Source organism: Tursiops truncatus, chromosome 10 (genome assembly GCF_011762595.2).
Source record: "Tursiops truncatus isolate mTurTru1 chromosome 10, mTurTru1.mat.Y, whole genome shotgun sequence".
Lineage (NCBI taxonomy): Eukaryota > Metazoa > Chordata > Mammalia > Artiodactyla > Delphinidae > Tursiops > Tursiops truncatus.
This window is the reverse complement of record NC_047043.1, coordinates 63,420,577-63,441,674: the sequence shown is the minus strand read 5'-3', so window position 1 is coordinate 63,441,674 and position 21,098 is coordinate 63,420,577. Positions and strand designations below refer to the sequence as shown.

Below are 21,098 nucleotides of genomic sequence, written 5' to 3'. Positions count from 1 at the left end.
ACTTCTTTATCCATTCATTCATCAATGGACACTTAGGTTGTTTCCATGATGTCTTGGCTATTGTAAATAATGCTGCTATGAACATGGGGATGCAGATATCTGTACAACATAATGTTTTCGTTTCCTTTGCAAATATTCACAGAAGCAGAATTGTTAGATTATACGATAGTTCTATTAACTCTCTGAGGAATATTCACATTGTTTTCTATAGTGGCTATACCAATTTACCATCCCACTAACAGTGCACAAGGGTTCCCTTTTCTCTACATCCTTGCCAGCATTTATTATCGCTTATCTTTTCAATAACAGCTATTCTAACAGGTGTGAGACGATATTTCATTGTTGTTTTGATTTGCCCTTCCCTTATGATTAGTGATGTTGAACATCTTTTCATGTACCTGTTGACCATTCATATATCTTCTTTGGAAAAATGTCTATTCTTGCTGTATAAAAAATTAATTAATTAATTAAAATTCAAAAATTCAAAAAAATAAAATTATATGAATGAGCTCTTTAAAATTCGGTAATTCTACACTGTTCTTTTATAACTTATATTTATGTTCCACTTCCCCATAAAATGTTATCCAAATGTAATACTTTTTATGTTTGAAAAACATTTTATTGATCACATCTTTGTAATAAAAATATGTATGTATTAAAGTAAAACTTAAAAATTAAAATAAATGTCTATTCAGGTCCTTTGCCCATTGTAAAATTGGACTGTTTTATTTTCCCTAATGAGTTGGGAAGGAGCTCGTTTCACATAGGGTTCCTGTCTCCTGTTCAGCTGGGTTGCTAGCTGGTCTGCTAGGGCTTCTCCTGGAGTCCACGTGATTGTGCGAGGGAGACGGGGTGGCGGTGGCAATGCTGGCTAACATATTTCCTGGGTCATGGTGGTTACTGTGTTGCTGAGGTTTCTTTTGCTGTGCCCTCGGGCAGGGCTTTACTGAGCCACCCATCTCATGACTGAGAGCTTTGCAACTTACTAAGGACTATTCTCTTCCATCTTGGGAAGGTTGGGATGACTTGCTGAGTGAGGTTGCTGTGTTGGGACATAGAGGTGTGGCCACAATGACTGGGACTTTCATTGCCCGTCTTCTGAGACTTGGAGGTTTGTTCAGGCTTGCTGTTATCCATCATATCCTATATTTGGGGAAGTTTTTCTGGCTTACTAGGGTTCCTATTGTCTCATGTTCAGTGTTGGGTGGATTAATTTGCTGGCCTTCACTCACTGTGTCATCTGACTTGTGCATAATCTGAGTTGCTACAACTCCCCTTGTCTGTGGCTCATAGCTGAGTGAAGTACTGGCTTGTCATTTGTGGAGTCAGGGTTGGGAGTCTAGGATTCCAGAATCAGAGGTTAGAATTTATGGGTTGGTGTTTAGGGATTAGAGGTTGGGATTAGGAGGTTAGAGGATATCAGTGGCTCAGAATCTAGAAACAAAATCTAGGGGTTAAAGGGTTATGAGTTTAGGGGCTAGGGCTTGGGTTAGGGTTGGAAATTTGTATCAGAGATATTAAGGTTAGAGTGGTGGTCAGGGATCAAAAGTGTCCAAATCAAGGGTCAGATATTTGGGTGGTGGTTAGGGACTGGGGTGGGGTTAGATGCTAGAGCAGCACCAAGGGCCTAAGGTTTAGGACTTGAGTTTAAGGACAAGCATCATGGTTTCAACGTCAGCTTCAGAAGAGAATGAGTCAGGGTCAGGGTCTGATGAGCTAGGGTTAGGTTACAAGTCAAATAAGTTAGATCACTGTCAGTGATAGGGTTAGGGGCTTAGGAAATAAGATTTAGGGTAAGGTTAGGGACTAGGGTTGGGATTTGTTACAGTTAGGGAGGCAGGGTGAGGGTAACTCCCTCTTTTTCCTTGCTTTGGGCAGGTTCTCCAAGTAGACAGAAGGCAGCAGGTTCTATGGTCACATAAGCCCCAAATTCCAGGAGATAACATGTCAAGGTTTCACGCCAACTCTCTAATTGCACGCCCCTTTTGACCAGGACAACACCAGGCCCTGAGATTCAAGGAATCAGTAGGGGAGGGATATGCCAATCTCCCTCTCCTGCAGGCACTATCCTGTATCTGCAAGTCGGGCTCTTGGGGTCCTCTTTACTTGGCTCAGGGAAACCACCATTTCTCCTCTGAAGCACTCTGCAATCTTACTAATTGTGTTCAGTAGATTTCTAGTCATATATCCACACACACATCCACACATATAGAGAGGAAGCTAGTGATACGGCTAGAGGGTTGCTAGCCAGATTCTGCTCTCTTCTTTAGTAAGGCCAGAAGAAAGGGTGGGCTAAAGCAACAAAGTTAGGTGCAAGTCCTCAGAATAAAAACAGAAAAGGGTAATGGGAAAGAGGATGATGAGAAAGGGTGTTGCTTTAGATAGTAAAGTCTGGCCAGGCCTCTCTGAGGAGATGACACAAGGCCAAGGAGTGAATCAAGCAAATATTGGGGAGATGAGCTTTCAGGCAGTGAGCACTTCCTGCGGGGGCCTTGAGGTGGGAACAAGGTAGTGGAATGGTAGGAGTGAGGGGAGTGGTTTGTGAAGGCACACAGGTCAGCAAAGGCCAAGTCACACAGTATTTTAAGGGCCATGGTGAGAAGTTTGGATTTGTTCTCAGTAGAATGGGAAAACACAGCAGTTTCTTTAGGCAGAGGAGTGATGTGAACTGCTTTATGCATTAAAAAGGTGAATCTGGTGGTTGTATGAAAAATAAGCCACAGAAGGGTAAGAATAGATAATCCATGTAGAGATGAGGCTCACTTGGGCTAGGAAATGGTAAGAAGGGATGAGATTCAGGATACAGTTGAAGGTTAAAACCAAAAGGTTGGCTAACAGATTGTTGAGGGGAATGAAGCAAAGAAAGGAACCAAGAATTATGCCTGAGTCTTTTGGAAAATTTGACGGCTAATGACAGGAGTTGAGTTCAAGGGATCAAAAGTTCAGTTTACAACATTAACAGCAAAAGAAAACAATATACATTTCATCTAAAAAGTGAGTGTGGGGGACTTCCCTGCTGGCGCAGTGGTTAAGAATCCGCCTGCCAATGCAGGGGTCACGGGTTCGAGCCCTGGTCCGGGAAGATCCCACATGCCGTGGAGCAACTAAGCCCATGCGCCACAACTACTGAGCCTGCACTCTAGAGCCCGCAAGCCACAACTACTGAGCCCGTGTGCCTAGAGCCTGTTCTCCACAATAAGAGAAGCCACCGCAATGAGAAGCCCACACACCGCAACTAGAGAAAGCCCGTGCGCAGTAGCGAAGTCCCAACACAGCCATTAATTAATTTAAAAAAAAAAACGTGAGTGTGAAGGTATTGTAAGTGTACTTTTTTTTTCCGCAGAAAATATTTGTTTTAGCAGTTGTCAGCAGAGATGGTGATTCAAAGCTAGACAGAAATGTCTATCAGTGTTTTTAAAACAAATAATCTCTCTCAATCAGGGGCTTATTATCTATTCATTGTGTGAATATTCATGCCATTTCCTCTATTTTAATCTTCCCCTTTCCTACTTTCAGGGTAACTATTGTCAAGAATTGTGAAGAGCCATGGATTTTACCCTAGTTTCAAAAATACTGATGTTAAGTCACAAAACTGAATCAGAGATAAGAGTTTATTACTCTCAGCAAAAGTAATATCCAGAATGTCAGGTTATTTGCTCTGGTTCCTTAAGCCCCGATTCCCACAGGGCAATGTGGAGGACCAGGTAACAGCTACACACACCGTGCGTTCCATTACAAGAGAGGAACCCAGGGACAAGGGCACAGCTCTTTTGAGCAAGCAGCAAACACTGTAGCAAGCAGTGAGTCAGTCAGAATCCCTCCCCTGGAGACGAGCAGTTATGTGGTGGTCACTCTGACCTACTTAGTTGCCTATATGACCCACTACAGGTACTTCTCAGTAGCAGAAATGGGTCAGCCTTGCAGTCGGGAACACTCAACCAGAATGTACAGGGATGCTCAGGGCCCATAGTGGACTATGTCTCCTAACAACTAGTCAAAACATTTAAACAAAAGCATCACTGACTCTCAAATAATTCTCCTATTCTAGGTTCACTCTGGTGGAGTTGCCTCGGAAATAAGGTTCGCTCACCAATTTATCTAAGGTCCTATTTATACAGTGAACTCAAACTAAGCACAGTGCCAACAAGTAAATTCAGCTTTGCTCCTTTGCATTTGAAATATTCTAATATGAATTAATTCTAGAATTACATTAATATCACCTTGAAGCTGTATGGTGAGATTTCAAATACAAAGTCTATAAACATTAAAAAAAAAAAAAAAAAGTCCCAGCATGGTTTACATAATGATGTCTCTTTCTCATTCCCGTGGTGCAATCTAAGCACTGTGTAGTGTGATCTTGGTGATGTATGAATCTGACACAGAAGTCCTGCTGACAGTACACACTTTGTGCCAAATTCAGAATACGACCATAAAACCACTCAGAAGGACCTGACTGCGATGTACGTAATCAGCATTTGAGGTAGATAACAGAACTTATTTCTACAGATTCTGCTCTTGTCACAGTGAACTATTCTAACTTGTTCAGAAGTTGATAAAACTTTCCACTTTATAAATACAAAAATTTGGAGCAAATAAACAAATACTCCTTGTCTGCCTCTGAAGGGAATTAATAAATAAGATTAGGAGGTATCTTAAAATCTAATGGAATAAGATCTTATTCTAATTGTCTTTTAGAAAGAATATTGCTGTATTAAGTGTTCACATATACACACATATGTATATTTTTACATATATATTAAAAAATTTTAAATTTCTTAATGTTGGCTCTTTAGGATTATTTTTTCCTAAAGCTAGAAATCAGGAAAAAAATTTTACCTAAAAATTTAATGGCCTTGGTGACTAGGTTATAAGGTAAGAAGGAAAAAATTACTCTTGAACAACTTAAGTTTTAAAGCTTTGTCTTTTCTATAGATGCAGTGAGAAAGATTTAATGCCGTTGGACCTGTTAGATTGGGGCTGGCTGTAACACCTATTTTATAAAAGGCTAAGTCCCATTTAGCATCTGGCTCCCCTGGGAGTGCTACTGAGATGTCTGCTTTGGCCACCTTGGGTAGAGGCTGGCCTATTAGAAACAGGAGGACACAAACACACTAAGATACATCAGTGTCTCTTCTTTGATAAGGTGGGAACACTTAGGAACAATCAGTCAGTCTTAGAACCTCACTGGAAAGGACTATTTCAGGTGCTCTTAATCACAAATACTGTTCTTAAGCTATTAGACATACAACCAAGGATATAAGCTTCCTAGTTTAAACACGTAGTGATCCAACTTTGAGGCTCACTAAAGGGCCTCCAGAAGCAGATGGCTTCTAGAAGCAGACAGTTTCCTTTTGCTATCTTACCAATCAAGAAGATAATACTATTGGTAGACAGTTTCCTCCCTTATATTTTATTATTTGTCTCTTCCTCCTTTTCTTTTCTCTTTCCTTTTATGTTAATTTTTTTGTCCTTCACTGCCAATTTCCAACTCCTCAATTTATTATCTAGTTTTTCCAAGTACTCAAAACAAAACCCTCAGTTACTCTCATGTTACTGAGAGACCAACACGGTTACTCATCAAAAGGGACCAAAGACATTGGATTTCACTGATTTGTACAAAGACCTTTTACCCTGGCTAGGTGACTCATAATTCAACTATGATTCAAACAGAAAATTAAGGGACTTCCCCAGCGGTCCAATGGTTAAGACTCCGCGCTTCCACTGAAGGGGGCATGGGTTCGATCCCTGGTTGGGGAACTAAGATCCCACATGCCACATGGCGTGGCCAAAAAAAACCAAAAACAAACAAAAAAACCCCCCCAGCAAATTAAGGTATTTCAAACCTTGGAGGCCCAATAGACTACAATAAATTCACTGGCTAGGACAGTCTTCAACTACATACTGACCTGCTAAAATGCGGACTGTGCAACTGCTAACATATTTTTTTAATACCAGCGTTTATATTACAGAAGTAAAACAATCAATCAATTGAGAAAGCAAGCCACTTCATTAGCTAAACTTGACTAAACCAATCCTTGGGACTTATTCTCCTGATTACACAGATCAATAAGTAAGCTGGATATGAAATGGGTTCCAAATATGTTGAATAGTATTTAGGATTCCCTTGCTCTTTTTGCCATCTTCTGCTGTTTAATATTCAGGGGTCTAAATACTGTTAAACAGCCATTCCCCTCACACAACATTCAAACCATGTTACTGCCTCAGAAGGACACGAAGTCCTCAGGGCCAATTTGGATTAGAGCTGAAGCTGACTAAAAGGCAGAAGTTCAGAAATTCTGATAAGGGAAATAGTACAGACCTGGCAGAACTATGATGAAGGTGCTTACAAAGCATATTGATAGACAGTATTTATCCAGAGACTGCCTGACACATACACTTGAGCTAATCTTCTAAGGTCTTCTGGAGAAACTACAACCAAGTGAAGCTGTATTATTTAGTAATCCATCCACTTGCTCCAGGGCAGAATACCGTAACTGGCTTCTTTGCTGGCTGCTAGCTAATCAGCAGCTTATCCGCAGAAAACAAAAGCCACAATTTTCAAACTACTGTAACAAGGAAGAGACAAGTCTGACAACATGTTGAATCTGTTTCTTTTAGTTTAACCTTTGCTTCCCATTACTTTTGTTCGCTAAAAGTATACTGTCTATACATAATGGCCTGCCTCAGGAACCCTGCCCCTCTGCCTGAATGTTAAACCAAAGTGCCTTTGTTCAGGGAAACATCCGGACCCTGTTCCACCTGTGGGTGGCTGCAAGAAAGAAGAAATTAACACATCCCCTCCCTGAGGCTGGCCATTACAGGGGATATTTGCAAAACGTATGTCTTTTTACTTTACTTCCTCATCTCCTCCCCCTCTCTGTGCTAGAAAAGAAACTGGCATCCAAAACCCTCTGCTGGCTTTCTGAATAAAGTCGTATTTCTTGCCTCAACACCTCTCCGATTTATTGGCCTGTCGTGTGGCGAGCAGACAGAGCTTGGACTTGGTAACACTATACGCAATTTTCCTTCTTCCCTCTCTACTTTTTCTCTTATAGAAATCCTGTTTTCGCTTTTGCTGGATTAAATCAATCAATCAATCGTTTTCCCTTGTATAAAGTAAAAGTTTTAAAATTATTCTTTGACAAGGGGAGGATTGGTTCTTGGCCTTCTGTTTTCTGTCTGCATTTTCTCCCATGGTCAATTCTTCAGACATATGAGAAATGGAATATTTCCTGCCATATCAGTAAACAAAGGATGTCACAGTCATCTGCACTTGCAGCCCTCCTGAGAGCTGGTGAGCTCTGAGGGAACTCAGGATGTGAAAATACAGGATACTAGCCCCAGATAGCTGAGGTGCGTATCACAGGTATGATTTCAGTGAGCCCAGACTCTTGCATCTTCCTGTACATAGAAAAGCGCTAAATTCCTTAACTTGGGATATCTGGTTTTCTTTAATTAACAATAATGTTTTGATTTTCCTGACTACCGGCCCTTTGTTACAAAACGTCTATATAACCTGGCTCCCTGCCTCGCCTCCTTGGAGCAGTTTTCTCAGGGTTACTTGAGATGCTGCCTCCTGGGCTTGAGGTCCTAAAAATTCCTACCGAATGAAACGTAACTTTTAGGTTGTGAATAATTTTTAAGTCCACACATATTTCCAGCCATCCCCTCTTTGACAACTCCTAAACCTAACCTTACTCAATCACCAACAAGCTAGTTCTGCTTGAATGTACTATCACTGCAAACTCACCACATCCCAAACTGAAATTATTTTCTTCTTGAAGTCAAGCTTTTGACTAATTGCCAAACATACCGGTTGCAACTTGTCTGTATGTTATTTTCATACTATTACTATTAGAAAATAAATGCTTCTTGGCCTGATCCCCTGGGTCCACGAGGAAGGATTTCCCCTGAACACTCCTGGCCTCTTGGCACACCTCTGCTCTCCTGGCTGAAGCTTCAGGGACAGAGAGCCAGGCAATTGTAGCATGGCTCCTTCCTCCTCCCTTATTTCGAGAACCACTTAGCCACAGATTCTGCTACTCTGTGTCGGAAGTTTTACAGGAGTAGGCGCTGCCCGTGGCAGGGGTGGAGGAATAAGATTTATTCAAAGGAATGTTAGGATCTGATGATTTGGCAGAGAATGTAAAAAACATAGACCAGGTAAGGAAATGTGGGGATCACAACATCACATGTAAGTTGAGGCTATGATGGGACCAGTATTTGAGGCACTTCAAATGCTTTTCAAGTTAGCCATGTTGAATGTAAGGCCAACACTGGCCTTGGCCTTAGTGAAACAGGAGGGAAGGAGGCAGGGCACAACCTTCGAAAGAATGACATAGCCCAAGGACATGACATAAACTGATTAGAGCCAAATGGGTCCAAGATGGAGGGCAAGTCAACTTCCACTGGACCTTGAGCCTCTGCGTACGCTCACTGTAACACAGCAGCAAGCTAAATGACACACCCACAGGTGCCACGACAGTTCCAAGACCCACCAAAAGGATCAAAAAGTGGGTGTGGCCCAATTCCTGGAAATCCCCACCCCTTCCTGAAATAGCTGGAATATTCCTCCCACTCATTAGCCTATGAAATTACCCACCCCTATAAAAACTGACAACCCCATAGTCTGGTGCCTTTCTCACCTTCTGAGATGGCCCACACTCTTGTCCGTGGAGTGTTTCTCTCTAAATAAATCCACTTATTACTTATCATTTTGTCTCTCACTGAATTCTTTCTGCGATGAGACATCAAGAACCTGAGCTTCATTAAGTCCTGAAACCAGGTGTGTGATCTCAGTTGGAAGACTGTGGGTTTTGGCCGGCTGCACGGGTTCAAGTCCCAATCAGGGTTTTGGCCGGGTTCGAGTCCTGGCCGCATGTCCCATTCTGGATTTAGGCTGGGTTTGAGTCCCGGCACGTGGGTTCAAGTCCCAATCTGAGGTGCACGGTTTCACACGGTTTCATTAGCACACACCCATAGCCTTGTGGGGCATCTGCAGACCCTAAGCACCAGAGGGGATCTCAGTGAAGCAGCCTTGCGGAGGCACAGATTTGACTGCGGGGAAGTCTTTCCCTCTACAGGCCTTTTAGACATCAGAGGCAAAACAATTATTTGGCCCTTTACTATGATTTTTAGCTGGTTCGACAGGCCAGGGGCTTTAAGTCACAATTAAGTTCCACATATGCTAAGAACACAACTTTAGTACCAGCCTAGCAGGCAGCATGGAAAGGTTGTCCCAGATTCCATCCCTTATGTTCTCAGCCATACTCAAGGCCAAAGGACAAAATTGGAGGAACGCATGCATTTTTTTCCTACATGGATTAAGGGTCACTCCCCGCCTGATGGTCTGTTTTTCAAAAACTCTGGCCATGGTTTTACAGTTCTGAGATTTACACTGCAGCTTCAATTGTAAAAGAGTGGTAGGTTTTATTTATAACAAAAAAGAAACAGTGCCCTGTTACCACCAAAACATGCCATCTTCTTAGACTAAAGTAGAAAAAACACTCAATGAGATGACCATAGCCACACAAGTTGAAAAGATAATGAGAAAAACCTAGGCCTGAACATTGTCTCAAAGAATCACATATGTTCAGGAAGAAAGGCAGAGCTTTAGAAACCTGCCATATCAGATTAGGAGCAGTGCAAGAATGAAAACAATGGAAGAGATATTTTCTTAAGAGAAAGTTGACATCTCGGAAAACAGCTGAGAGGCAAATTGCATTTCCTCCCCACCATCCACAGTCCAGCAAAGGGCCAGCCCTATGGGTCTTCCTTCTCTCCAACAATAAAACGTTAGAAACTCAATGAGCCTTCTGGAAAGGAGTACAGGGACAGTAGAGAGAAAAACCCTCAAAGAGAAGTGCCTATAAGCAATGCTACTCCTCACCTGACACATTCAGAAGATGAGGACAGTATCTTGAGGAAAACATAGCAAAGGTTTTGATTCTCACTGGGTCCCTGGAAGAACAAACTTCAGGACAGCAGATACAGGTAAAAAAAAAAAAAACCTGCTGAGAATGAGTCTCAACTGAAACATGCTGGATAAAGGAACTCCACCCCCCAGCCCCCCACAGGAGACAGGTGTCCTGGGCATGAGCAACTCCACAGCAGAAGGCAGTGGCCCCTGAGGACTGCTCACAGGGGGCTAGGGAAGCTGTGTCATTAGAGCCCACCCTCAAGGCGGTCCTGGGGTGCCAGAAACACAGGACCCAAAGGGGAAATGGTATTAAGTAATTTAAATATGCTGGATGAAAAAGAAAGACATCTCAAAAATCTCAAAGAAGACCTGGTTGGGGCTGCTGCTACTACTGTAAATTAACACTGCACGAAGGCAGCATTGTCTTAAATACCACTATCTAGAGACAAGACTAGACACAGGTAGATGTCCCTCTGGAATAGAATGAACGTAAGTCATAATTAACCTCTTAATGGGTGATTCTCCCAACTGAGTTCAGACTTACAAGTTCAGAGTCATAACTGGTATAGAATTACTTCAGTCCCAGCAAAACTGAATCAAGAATTTTCCAGCTTATTCACCTTCCCACAGATATAACTGAGTATCTTTTGACAGGTTTCTAGGGACAAAATTTTCCCTGCTATATCTGCTAGGGGCTGGGGAGTAATTTTGTGAATGTGAGGGAATGCTGTGATAATTCTATAGGTCCTGTCAACTATTTAGATTTTGTTGTTGCTGTTGTTTTAAGTGAGGCTTATAAGAGACTAGGTATTGAACTTGGGTAGCACACGGTTAGAAGGCAGGTGCATTAGGTTCTCACACTAAGTTATATTCTTCAACAGCTCCATCAGTATAAAGTTGACATTTAGTCTCCACCTGCCTGCCGTTCCTCTATTTCCGTTAGTTATGAGCCCCGGTTTAGAAAAAGGGTGTTATTTATTGAGTCTCCCCCTAAAATCACATCTGCCCGTACTTTCATAACATAGGCTTACTCTTGAGGATGGTCAAAGCAACTATAAAATATGGAACTAAAACCTTCTACAGTGTGTGTAAGACAGAGAGACACAAAGGTGAATTAATGGCCATGGCCTAAAAATCAGCAAAATCTCTATAGCCCAAAGGCATGTAAATGAAGATCAAGGTGGGAAACAAAGTTGGACCCTGTGCATTTGGGAAAAAAGGCTAAAACTAAATGTTGGGTTAGTGGGACTTGGTAAGTTTACTCTCATCCTCTGAAGGCAGCAATGGACATGTGCCTTCTTCACCAGCCAGACAGGTAAGAAATGGACTCTCCCAAAGACACCTTGTGGAAACAAGCTGCCAGAACCACAGACCCTCCTTCCAACATTCCAGGAGTGCAACACATGTACATGCAGGCACAAAATCAGTTTAAAAAAATGTTTTTTAATTGATGACATTTATAGTTTGTTTTCACTCTTCTCAAATTCAGTGATTCTCTCCAAGAAAAAAAAAGTACCACCCTTATTCAACCTGCCACACTGTCCCTTCTCCATACCCACTGTCATCACCCTCTCCATACATTATACAACACACCACGAATACCCTCAGTTCTCATCCCCTCACCCTGGACTGCTTCAGTGGACTCCATGGTAACCCCATCCCACACCCTACCCCAAATGCCTTAGCGACATGTTCAAGGGCCTTATGACTAGTTTCCCTCATGCTCTATGTACACCTGCTTTCCAACCAAGAATCCTCCCTCACCACCCCCATATTAGCTATGCTCCTTCGCATCCACATATCCCTCTGTGCTCAAAGACTTTTTAAAACATCTTTATTGGAGTATACTTGCTTTACAATGGTGTGTTAGTTTCTGCTTTATAACAAAGTGAATCGGTTATACATATACATATGTCCCCATACCTCTTCCCTCTTGCGTCTCCCTCCCTCCCATCCTCCCTCCCATCCTCCCTATCCCACCCCTCTAGGTGGTCACAAAGCACCGAGCTGATCTCCCTGTGCTATGCGGCTGCTTCCCACTAGCTATCTATTTTACGTTTGGTAGTGTATATATGTCCATGCCACTCTCTCACTTTGTCCCAGCTTACCATTCCCCCTCCCCGTATCCTCAAATCCATTTTCTAGTAGGTCTGCGTCTTTATTCTCGTCTTGCCCCTAGGTTCTTAATGACCATTTTTTTTGTGGGGGGGGGGATTCTATATATATGTGTTAGCATACAGTATTTGTTTTTCTCTTTCTGACTTAACTTCATTCTATATGACAGACTCTAGGTCCATCCACCTCACTACAAATAACTCAATTTTGTTTCTTTTTATGGTTGAGTAATATTCCATTGTATATATGTGCCACATCTTCTTTATCCGTTCATCTGTTGATGGACACTTAGGTTGCTTCCATGTCCTGGCTATTGTAAACAGAGCTGCAATGAACATTTTGGTACATGACTCTTTTTGAATTATGGTTTTCTCAGGGTATATGCCCAGTAGTGGGATTGCTGGGTCGTATGGTGGTTCTATTTTGATTTTTTTAAGGAACCTCCATGCTGTTCTCCATAGTGGATATATCAATTTACATTCCCACCAACAGTGCAAGAGGATTCAATGGCTGCCTCTGAACTTGTGATTCAGCGCACACAAGTTTTTTGTCTCCCGCGTCCCTCCGACAAATACTGGGCACCAACCATATGCCAGGCACTACCCCAGATAAATAATAAAAGAGAGATCGAGTGGGGCCAGGCCCACTCCGGCGGCCCCGCTGGCGCGCATGTTCTCTACCAGGCTGCCACCTTGAAACGCCCATGCTGTCCTCTCTGAGCCACCTCCCCGAGCAGGGCCGCAGGCCTGGCCCTCCCTTCCGCCTGGGGGCGCCCAAGCCAGGCTCGGACCAAGTGCGGGAGAGAAGCAAGGGCCACCAGAAGGCGGGCCTTCCTGCTGCAGGGCCTCCTGGATTGGGGGGCACTCCGCCTCACCGGGCAAGGACCCTGAGGCAGGCTGCCCGGCCGAATGCCTGAAGGACCCCGCTAGTACCGAAGGCTAGCTATCGCAGTGCCTGGTGGCCGGCCTGCGCGGCGGGAGGATCAGGTGACTCGGACCCGAACTCCAGCACACTGGGGCTCCGAATAGCTCAGAATCTAGCGTGGCCTTAGGTCTCGGTACAAGGGGCCTGGGTCGCGCAGCTGCAGGCCCAGAGAAATGGAAGAGCAGGGTGGGGAAAAGGGCGGTATCTAGAGCTGAGGCTGTGAGTCTGGGGGGCGGGGCTTCAGGTGTTGGAAGCAGAAAGCCGAGTTGACGGGTTGCAGGTCTCCGACACGCTTGGGAGGATGAGAGGCATGACTGGCGCCTTCCAGGAAGCAGAATAGGCGCCTCTGTTGTGGGGGCAAACGCCCAGGCAATTTCTAAAATTTATAATTCTCTAATCGAGTGACTTTTATGTTGAGCAAGTTTCTCGACCTGTTAACATTTGTTGTAAACCAAGGTCCAAGACAGGCATAACTTAGCTGGCATTAGGAAAGGAACCATGTCCTCCGCTGGATAGCCCCTAGCATTCTGGTCTTGGAATAGCTGAATCAGATTCATTCATTGATTCATTCAGCAAATACTGTTGAGAACCATCTATGTGCTAGGCACTCTGCATAAGTACAGAGGATACGATGGTGAGCGAAACAGATCCCTGCTTTCATAGAGCTGACCTTCTAGTTGGGAAGAGCTAACTGAAGAAAACGTGAAAGGAGCCATGAGAATGTATAACAGGGGAAGTGAACTAAGATCTAGTGGGTGACTAGGAGGTAACCAGAGGAAGCACTTTCTGGACTGTGAAAACTTCTCAGGCAAAGGCTGTCAGGCCAGAATGTCTTGGAGCTGAGGCTGGAGCAAAAGCAAGTTAAGGAGTGTGGAGTTCCAGATGAGGCTAGAGAGGTATGCAGGGATAAGATCATGCAAAGCCTAGTAGGACATGATAAGGCTCTGGGGTTTTATCATAAAAGCAGGGTACACTTTGAAGGGTTAAGGAGGGAAATGATATGACTAGATTTGCATTTTTAGTTCACTGTGGCTGCTATGTGGAGAACAGATTGTAGAGGGTAGCAAGAGTAGAAACTGGGAGACCACTGAAGAGGCTGTTGCAGAAGTCCAGAGGGGGTTGATGATGTCTTGGACTGTGGTGGTGGCAGTTAAGAAGGAGAGAATTGTATGGATTTGAGATACACTGGCTAGGTAAAATTGCCAGAACTCAGTGATATCATGGATATGGAGGGTGAGGAAGGGGAGGTGCCAAGGGTGTCGCTCCCTAGATATATGGCAAAGATTCTGCTCGCTTTTGGGTTACTCACCACCTGGGATGTTAGGGAAACTGGGTTGGCTGATCTTGTACTGGTTAGACTGTGCTTAGCTTTGTGGATTGAGTAGAGCATCAAGCTGAATGCTGTAGAAGGGACATGAATAGGAGAGACCTTGGCACAGTTTCTCCGTTTGGGCCAGACCCTAGCACTGCTTTTTTTTTTTTTCTTTGCGGTACGCGGGCCTCTCACTGTTGTGGCCCCTCCCATTGTAGAGCACAGGCTCCGGACGCGCAGGCTCAGCGGCCATAGCTCACGGGCCTAGCCGCTCCGCGGAATGTGGGATCTTCCCGGACCGGGGCACGAACCCGTGTCCCCTGCATCGGCAGGCGGACTCTCAACCACTGCGCCACCAGGGAAGCCCCCTAGCACTGCTTTTAATGTGATTGTCAGGCTACTTTCGGGCTAAGAATAAAGAGACAGTTGTCCAGACTCTGTCCCTGTGTGTTCATGGAAGCCTTCTCTGTATTTGTTGGCAAATTTAGGGGTTCCACCAGATAGTCTTTGACACCTTAGTCCTGCAGAGATGATCAATTTCTTACATGTAAATAGAATTTCAAAGTTGGAAGAGATCTCAAGTTTTCTTAGTCCAGTTTATAAAATACTTTTATGTTCTTTATATCATCTTCACAATTATTTATTGAGCTCTTACACCATCATGATTAGACACTAGAAATAGTGTCTTGTTCTTTTCTCTGAAGATGAATAGAATAAGACTGTATAGGTTCATTTAGTCAATAAAATTGATTAAGCACCTTTGTGCCAGGCAGTTTTAGCTGCTTCAGATACAAAATGATTACAACTTGTCTTTGACCTTGGAGTTGCATGTCTGCAAACCCTGCCACTGAGGACAGCTGAGTGTATTAAAGGGTTTGATTTGGGCGTGATAGATCCTGACTTATCTGTAAGATTAGGTAAGAAATGGTATGTATCCAGCAGACTTTTTGGGGGGTATCCTGGCAAGATCCCAATTCTTGTCCATCCAATCTTCAAATTCTATAATTGATGGGAGGGCACTGTGGGAACAGTTATTGTACCCTTGTGGCTGCTCTTTAGGAATGTAAATTGTAAATCCTCAGTAAAACACAAAAGAAAGGAAGGGACAGGAGTATCGCCAGAGACAGGTCGTGTTTAAACTTGAACTTCTGAATGGGTCACTCTTTCGCAGGTTTACAGTTGCACTAACCAGATTATGTGCTCCACTGGGCAACTTGAATGGCCCCTCTACCACTCCCTTCCCTCAGCTCCATGAACCCAAATGGGCAAATTAAATACTAAGTAACTGTCGTGTGCTTTATCAGTGTAAGAGTGAGAGCCCTGGTTGACTTGCAAAACTGCTCGGCTCCAGAACAGGAAGGGTGGGGAGTGCAGCACTGACGGGTCTCTTATCTGACTCTCTGATGGCAGGAGGGAGATGACCTCGATATTACGGAGCCCTCAGGCTCTCCAGCTTACTCTGGCTCTGATCAAGCCTGATGCAGTTGCTCACCCACTGATTCTGGAGGTAAGAACAAGTCCTAAGACTCTACTGTATGTCGGAGGCATTGCTTTTGTTTCAGGTGCCATAGGGCCATTTGCGAAGACTGACAACACAGTCCTGTGCTAGATGGTGTGGAGGCAAAGTTAGAAGCCATGACTCTGACCATAAGGAGATTAAAAATCTACTGGAGGGCTTCCCTGGTGGCGCAGTGGTTGAGAATCTGCCTGCCAATGCAGGGGACACGGGTTCGAGCCCTGGTCCGGGAAGATCCCACATGCCGCGGAGCAACTGGGCCCGTGAGCCACAACTACTGAGCCTGCGTGTCTGGAGCCTGTGCTCCGCAACAAGAGAGGCCGCGATTAGTGAGTGGCCCCCGCTTGCCACAACTAGAGAAAGCCCTCACACAGAAACGAAGACCCAACACAGCCAAAAATAAATATACATTAAAAATCTACTGGAGAACTGGGACAGATATAAAATATAAGAAAGGATCCAATACAATAATAAAAACCAAACCTCAAGACAATGTATATTAGTTCTCTACTAATGTGTAACAAATTACCACAAACTTAGCAACTTAAAACAACACTCATTATCTCACAATTCTAGAATTTAGAGGTCCAGTAGGTTTGGCTGAGGGCTGGGTTCTCTCCTTAGAGTTTCACAAAGCCAAATTCCAGGTATCGGCTGACTGGGCCCTTATCTAAAGGGTCTGGGGAAGAATCCACTTTGATACTCATTCAGGTTGGCAGAATTTGGTTTCTGTGGTTATAGGACTGAGATAGACCCCCATGTCCTTGCCGGCCTTCAGGTGGGGCCTACCATTTTTAGAGTCCACTCACATTCCTCATCACATGGCTCACTCCATCTTCAAGACAGCAACAGGGCGTCTCTTTTCTGCTGACCCACCAATGGGACAGACCCTCAAGTCCTAGGCTCTGAAGGGTCCTCAGGGTTCTTTTGGTCTGCCTGGGTCTCCCATTCACTCAAATGGTCCCTCTGACTGACTTTTATCTTTGGGGTGGTGTTTATCCAGGCTGTTCATCAGCAGATTCTGAGCAACAAGTTCCTTATTGTACGAATGAGAGAACTTCTGTGGAGAAAGGAAGATTGCCAGAAGTTTTACCAAGAGCATGAAGGTAGGACCAACAGTCCTCTTGAGTGGGAGGCTTCTCTATCACAAGAGAGATTTTACCTGGCCACACAATGTCAGGCTCTCTCTGACCTACGAACCGTAAAATTGCAGCCAGTCTTCTAAAATCTTGGTTTACACACAAACTTTTCATGATTATCAGTATTTTTTAAATGTTTTCTAGGAGGGTTCTACGTCATGGTCCCAACAAGTAACTTAGTTTTATGTCCTGATACTATCACTAGTTACCAATTTACTCTGTCAGACATTGTCCAAAGGCTCATGATTTCTTTTAATTCCCCAGCAACCCCATGAAGTAGGTATTGTTATGTCCCCAGCACACAAATTAGAAAACTAAATTAGGGAAGTTAATGATTTACCCGAAACTACACAGGTTGCAAGTTGGAGAGCCTGGATTCAGACCCAGGTATGTCAGACGCCAAGGTCCTTGTTCTTTTCTCTAAAACAGTTTTATCATTCCAAATAGGGAGTCAGAAGTATAAAAAGTTCTCTTGGCACCAGTGTCTTGATGAAGGTACTCTCTTTGCAGGGCGTTTTTTCTATCAGCGGCTGGTGGAGTTCATGGCCAGGTATTTCTCATTTTGGTTATAACATCTTCATCCACTGAGACTTCTTTCCCCTGCCCCCTAAATAGATTTGTTAATTTTATTTGCCACTCTTTAAACTTGTAACCAGTGTCAAGTGTCTGAAGAAACATGGGCTTGGGCCAACACTGACCTTGTGGCCACTTGTCCCATGGTAGTTAACTGCTCCAGGGGCTGTAGAAGAGTATTGTTGAATGCTGCCTAGCAACTCTTCTGATCCCTGTCGCCTTTCTTGATCATCCGCAGTGGCCTTCCATCACCTTTTATTTGAAGCAGTATTGGCACTCAACTAGAAAGGCAAGGAGACTCTCAGGATGTCCAGTGTGCCTTTATTTGTGCTCTACTCATGGTATGCCCTCCTGGACCCGATAGCCAGATTCCTGACGTGTGCTCCATTTATTCACAGTGGGCCAATCCGAGCCTACATCCTCGCCCACAAGGATGCCATCCAGCTCTGGAGGACAGTGATGGGACCCACCCGAGTGTTTCGAGCACGCCACGTGGCCCCAGATTCAATTCGTGGGAGTTTCGGCCTCACTGACACCCGTAATACAACCCATGGCTCAGGTGAGTCTGCCTCCTGTGTCCACTGTATTTAATAAGCGAAGCTGGTTTGAGGTTGGTGGGCAGGCATATGGTGGGGTTGAGAGCCAGGTCCCTCAGTGAGCTTTCTTCCCAGTTGTGTTTCTGGTCCTTTGTGGCCACCTCAGCAGATGCGGCCCCAGGACTTAGGGGCAGGAGAAGTATAGGCTCTGGTTTCTGAACCTGATTATGATTGCCTCTTGCCTCCATCCTAAACTCCCTATGAGAACCCCTTCTCTTTTTTACCTTCCCTTACAGACTCTGTGGTTTCAGCCAGTAGAGAGATCGCAGCCTTCTTTCCCGACTTCAGTGAACAGCGCTGGTATGAGGAAGAGGAGCCCCAGTTGCGCTGTGGCCCTGTGCGCTACAATCCAGAGGGAGGCATCCACTTTGCAGCTGGAACAGGAGGCCCAGGGCCAACCTGACGCAGGCCTGTTGGTCTGTGAAGAGTGATGGTGTTGCCCAGCCTTTTCTTGCAGACCTCTGGTCCAGAGCATTCTCCTAGGACCAGGGAGGCCTGGGGCTTATTGTGCCATCTCTGCTGGGCACCGCCACCTGCATAAGAGCCTAGCTCCTCACTGCTACCTCTTCTAGAATCTAACTCTCTATCTACCTCTTCTCTGAAATGTTCATGGGTGGTTCAGAGGAATGATGGCTCCTTTTTTTCTGAGAACTGTTCATCCTTTTTCAAGGAGGGGCTTGCCTAACTGACTTGCCTGAAAAATGCAGTGACCGTATTAGCAACATTTGGTCTATTTTCCTTAATAAAAGTCAGTATTCTACTGAATCCTGCAGGCTGGGAGCACTACTCTATGTACTGTCTCTCTATCCCTAACTGGAATAATTAAATCTGTCCTGAAGTCAAGTTTCTGGTCTATGCTAAGTAAAGAGAGAATTGTGGGACTTGCCTAGTAGCGCAGTGGTTAAGAATCCGCCTGCCAACGCAGGGGACACAGGTTCGAGCCCTGGTGCGGGAAGATCCCACATGCTGCGGAGCAACTAAGCCCGTGCGCCACAATTACTGAGCCTGTGCTCTAGAGCCCGCGAGCCACAACTACTGAGCCCACATGCCACAACTACTGAAACCCACGCGCCTAGAGCCTGTGCTCTACAACAAGATGAAGCCACCACAATGAGAAGCCTGTGCACTGCAACGAAGAGTAGCCCCCGCTCGCTGCAACTAGAGAAAGCCTGCGCACAGCAACGAAGACCCAACGCAGCCAAAAATAAATAAATAAAATAATTTAATTTTTTTAAAAAAAGGGAGAATCGTGAAGAAATCTCCCAGGAGGTTCACACACAGTGTGCAGCTTATGTAGTGCATGAGGCACCCAGTGACGGAGCTGACTGTGGGCTCAAATCCATGCTGTGCACCTGGCACAGGGCTGCATCCTGGAAGAAGGGGCACCTTTTGTTTGAACAAAAGTATGTCTGCCCAGTAGAGGCATATTGTTATGACTCACTTTTTTTTCTGATTTGCACAAAGCCACTAAAGCTAGCCATGTCTCTGCTGTAGCTGAGGATGACAGTTATCTATTGCTGCATGACAAATCACCTCAAGATTTTGTGGCTTAAAACAATGACTTAGAGATGTCACTGTGGTCCAGTGGTTAAGAATCTGCCTTCCAATGCAGGGGAGATGGGTTTGATCCCTGGTCGGGGAACTAAGATCCCACATGCCATGCAGCAATTAAGCCCGCGCACCCCAACTACTGAGCCCATGCGCCACAACTAGAGAGCCCATGTGCCACAAACTACAGAGCCCATGTGCTCTGGAGCCCGTGCTCCACAACTACAGAGCCCACGCACCACAACTAGAGAGAAGCCCATGCGCTATAACAAAGAGCCCGCGTGCCGCAGTGAAAGATCCCATGTGCCACAACTAAGACCTGACACAGCCAAAAATAAACAAATAAATAAATATTAAAAAACAACAACAATAACAACGATTCATTCTTATGTGTCTGTGGATTGGCTGGGTGATTCTGCTGGGCTCACTGGGACTCACTCACATGGCTGCATTCAGCATTTGGGTCCAATGTGCTCTTTCATCCTGAGCTGCTTCATAGCATGGTTGTTTCAAGGTTCCAAGAGAGCAGGCCCCCATTCACAAGCTCATCACGCTTCTGCTTGTGTCATGTTTGCTGATATCCCATTGACAAAGGCCAAGTCACATGGCCAAGCCCAGAGTCCACACATAGGGCATGGACAGTGGGAGGTATGAATCATTGGGGGCCATTACCATGACAATCTACAAACTGAAAGTAGTGAGGAGCCTTGAATTTATATAGAACTTATGAAAACAAATACTTGCACAAGCCAACAAAGGAGATGAAGAAATAGCCAGAGAAGGAAGGAAAAAACCGAGGGTGTGTGGATCAGGAAAGTCAAGAGAAAAGAGTGTTTAGATAATGAAGCAATGTTGAATGCTGTTGAGAAGTCCAGAATAATGAAGCCCTTAAAGTACCCCCTAAGTATGGCAGCATGGAGATCGCTGTGACCTTGGCAAGAGCGGTAGCTCTGGAGTGGTAGGGAGCTTACTTTGTGTGGAAGACAGCGGGTTGAAGCATTTATACTGTCGTACTACCTGTGGGTTTAGAGTGGGATACCTAGGAGTCTTAGAGAATCTTCTTACAACTGAATCTGTAAGTGTATGTCTACATATGCTCCCATCTTCTTCTATCTTCCTGTTACAACATAGGATGGGTCCTGCTTCCTGTTAAGCCAGTCCTTCCATGTTGCTCTGAATCCCATCTCCTTGCTTTTTTGGTTGTCTAGTCTTTACTGCACTTTTACCCTTCTCCACTGAGTCCTTCCCCTTTGAATTCAAACATGTTTTGGTGTCTCCCATTTTTCAAAATCATTTTAACCTCATTTTCCCCTTTGGCTACCTGTTTCTTCATCTCTGTACAGACAAGTCCATATCAGTTGTCTGCACTGACAGGCTCACCCCCATTTTCTCAGCAGCCCATTACGGTATGGCGTGCACACTCACCATTCAAGAGGAGACTGGTTGGTTTCTTTTT

General features: G+C 44.6%; 1 protein-coding gene and 1 long non-coding RNA gene across 17 annotated transcripts in view; one reads left to right on the top strand and one right to left on the bottom strand.

The window, feature by feature from the left end:
* Nucleotides 1-21,098, bottom strand: part of LOC117313922 (uncharacterized) — a 100,890-nt gene that overhangs the window by 40,775 nt on the left and 39,017 nt on the right. The window lies entirely within an intron of this gene.
* Nucleotides 12,695-20,026, top strand: NME6 (NME/NM23 nucleoside diphosphate kinase 6). 4 transcript variants are annotated; one of them, XM_004325414.4, is made up of 6 exons: nt 12,695-13,020; nt 15,681-15,777; nt 16,790-16,892; nt 17,436-17,475; nt 17,897-18,057; nt 18,331-20,026. In XM_004325414.4, exons 2-6 carry the CDS (start codon nt 15,688-15,690, stop codon nt 18,495-18,497), a joined length of 561 nt encoding a protein of 186 aa, XP_004325462.1. In that variant the 5' UTR covers nt 12,695-13,020; nt 15,681-15,687; the 3' UTR covers nt 18,498-20,026. The 4 variants fall into 4 exon arrangements, with proteins under 4 accessions (XP_004325462.1, XP_073644055.1, XP_019802553.1 ...); XM_019946994.3 differs by lacking the exon at nt 12,695-13,020 and adding an exon at nt 13,027-15,187; XM_073787954.1 differs by lacking the exon at nt 15,681-15,777 and having other exon boundaries at nt 12,706-13,020.

Excerpts from the sequence above, each read along its gene's own strand:
- NME6 (XM_004325414.4), top strand. The coding sequence starts at position 15,688 with ATGACCTCGATATTACGGAGCCCTCAGGCTCTCCAGCTTACTCTGGCT. Across the intron at positions 17,476-17,896 it reads CTGGTGGAGTTCATGGCCAG|TGGGCCAATCCGAGCCTACA; the intron begins GTATTTCTCATT and ends ATTTATTCACAG. Across the intron at positions 18,058-18,330 it reads TAATACAACCCATGGCTCAG|ACTCTGTGGTTTCAGCCAGT; the intron begins GTGAGTCTGCCT and ends CTTCCCTTACAG.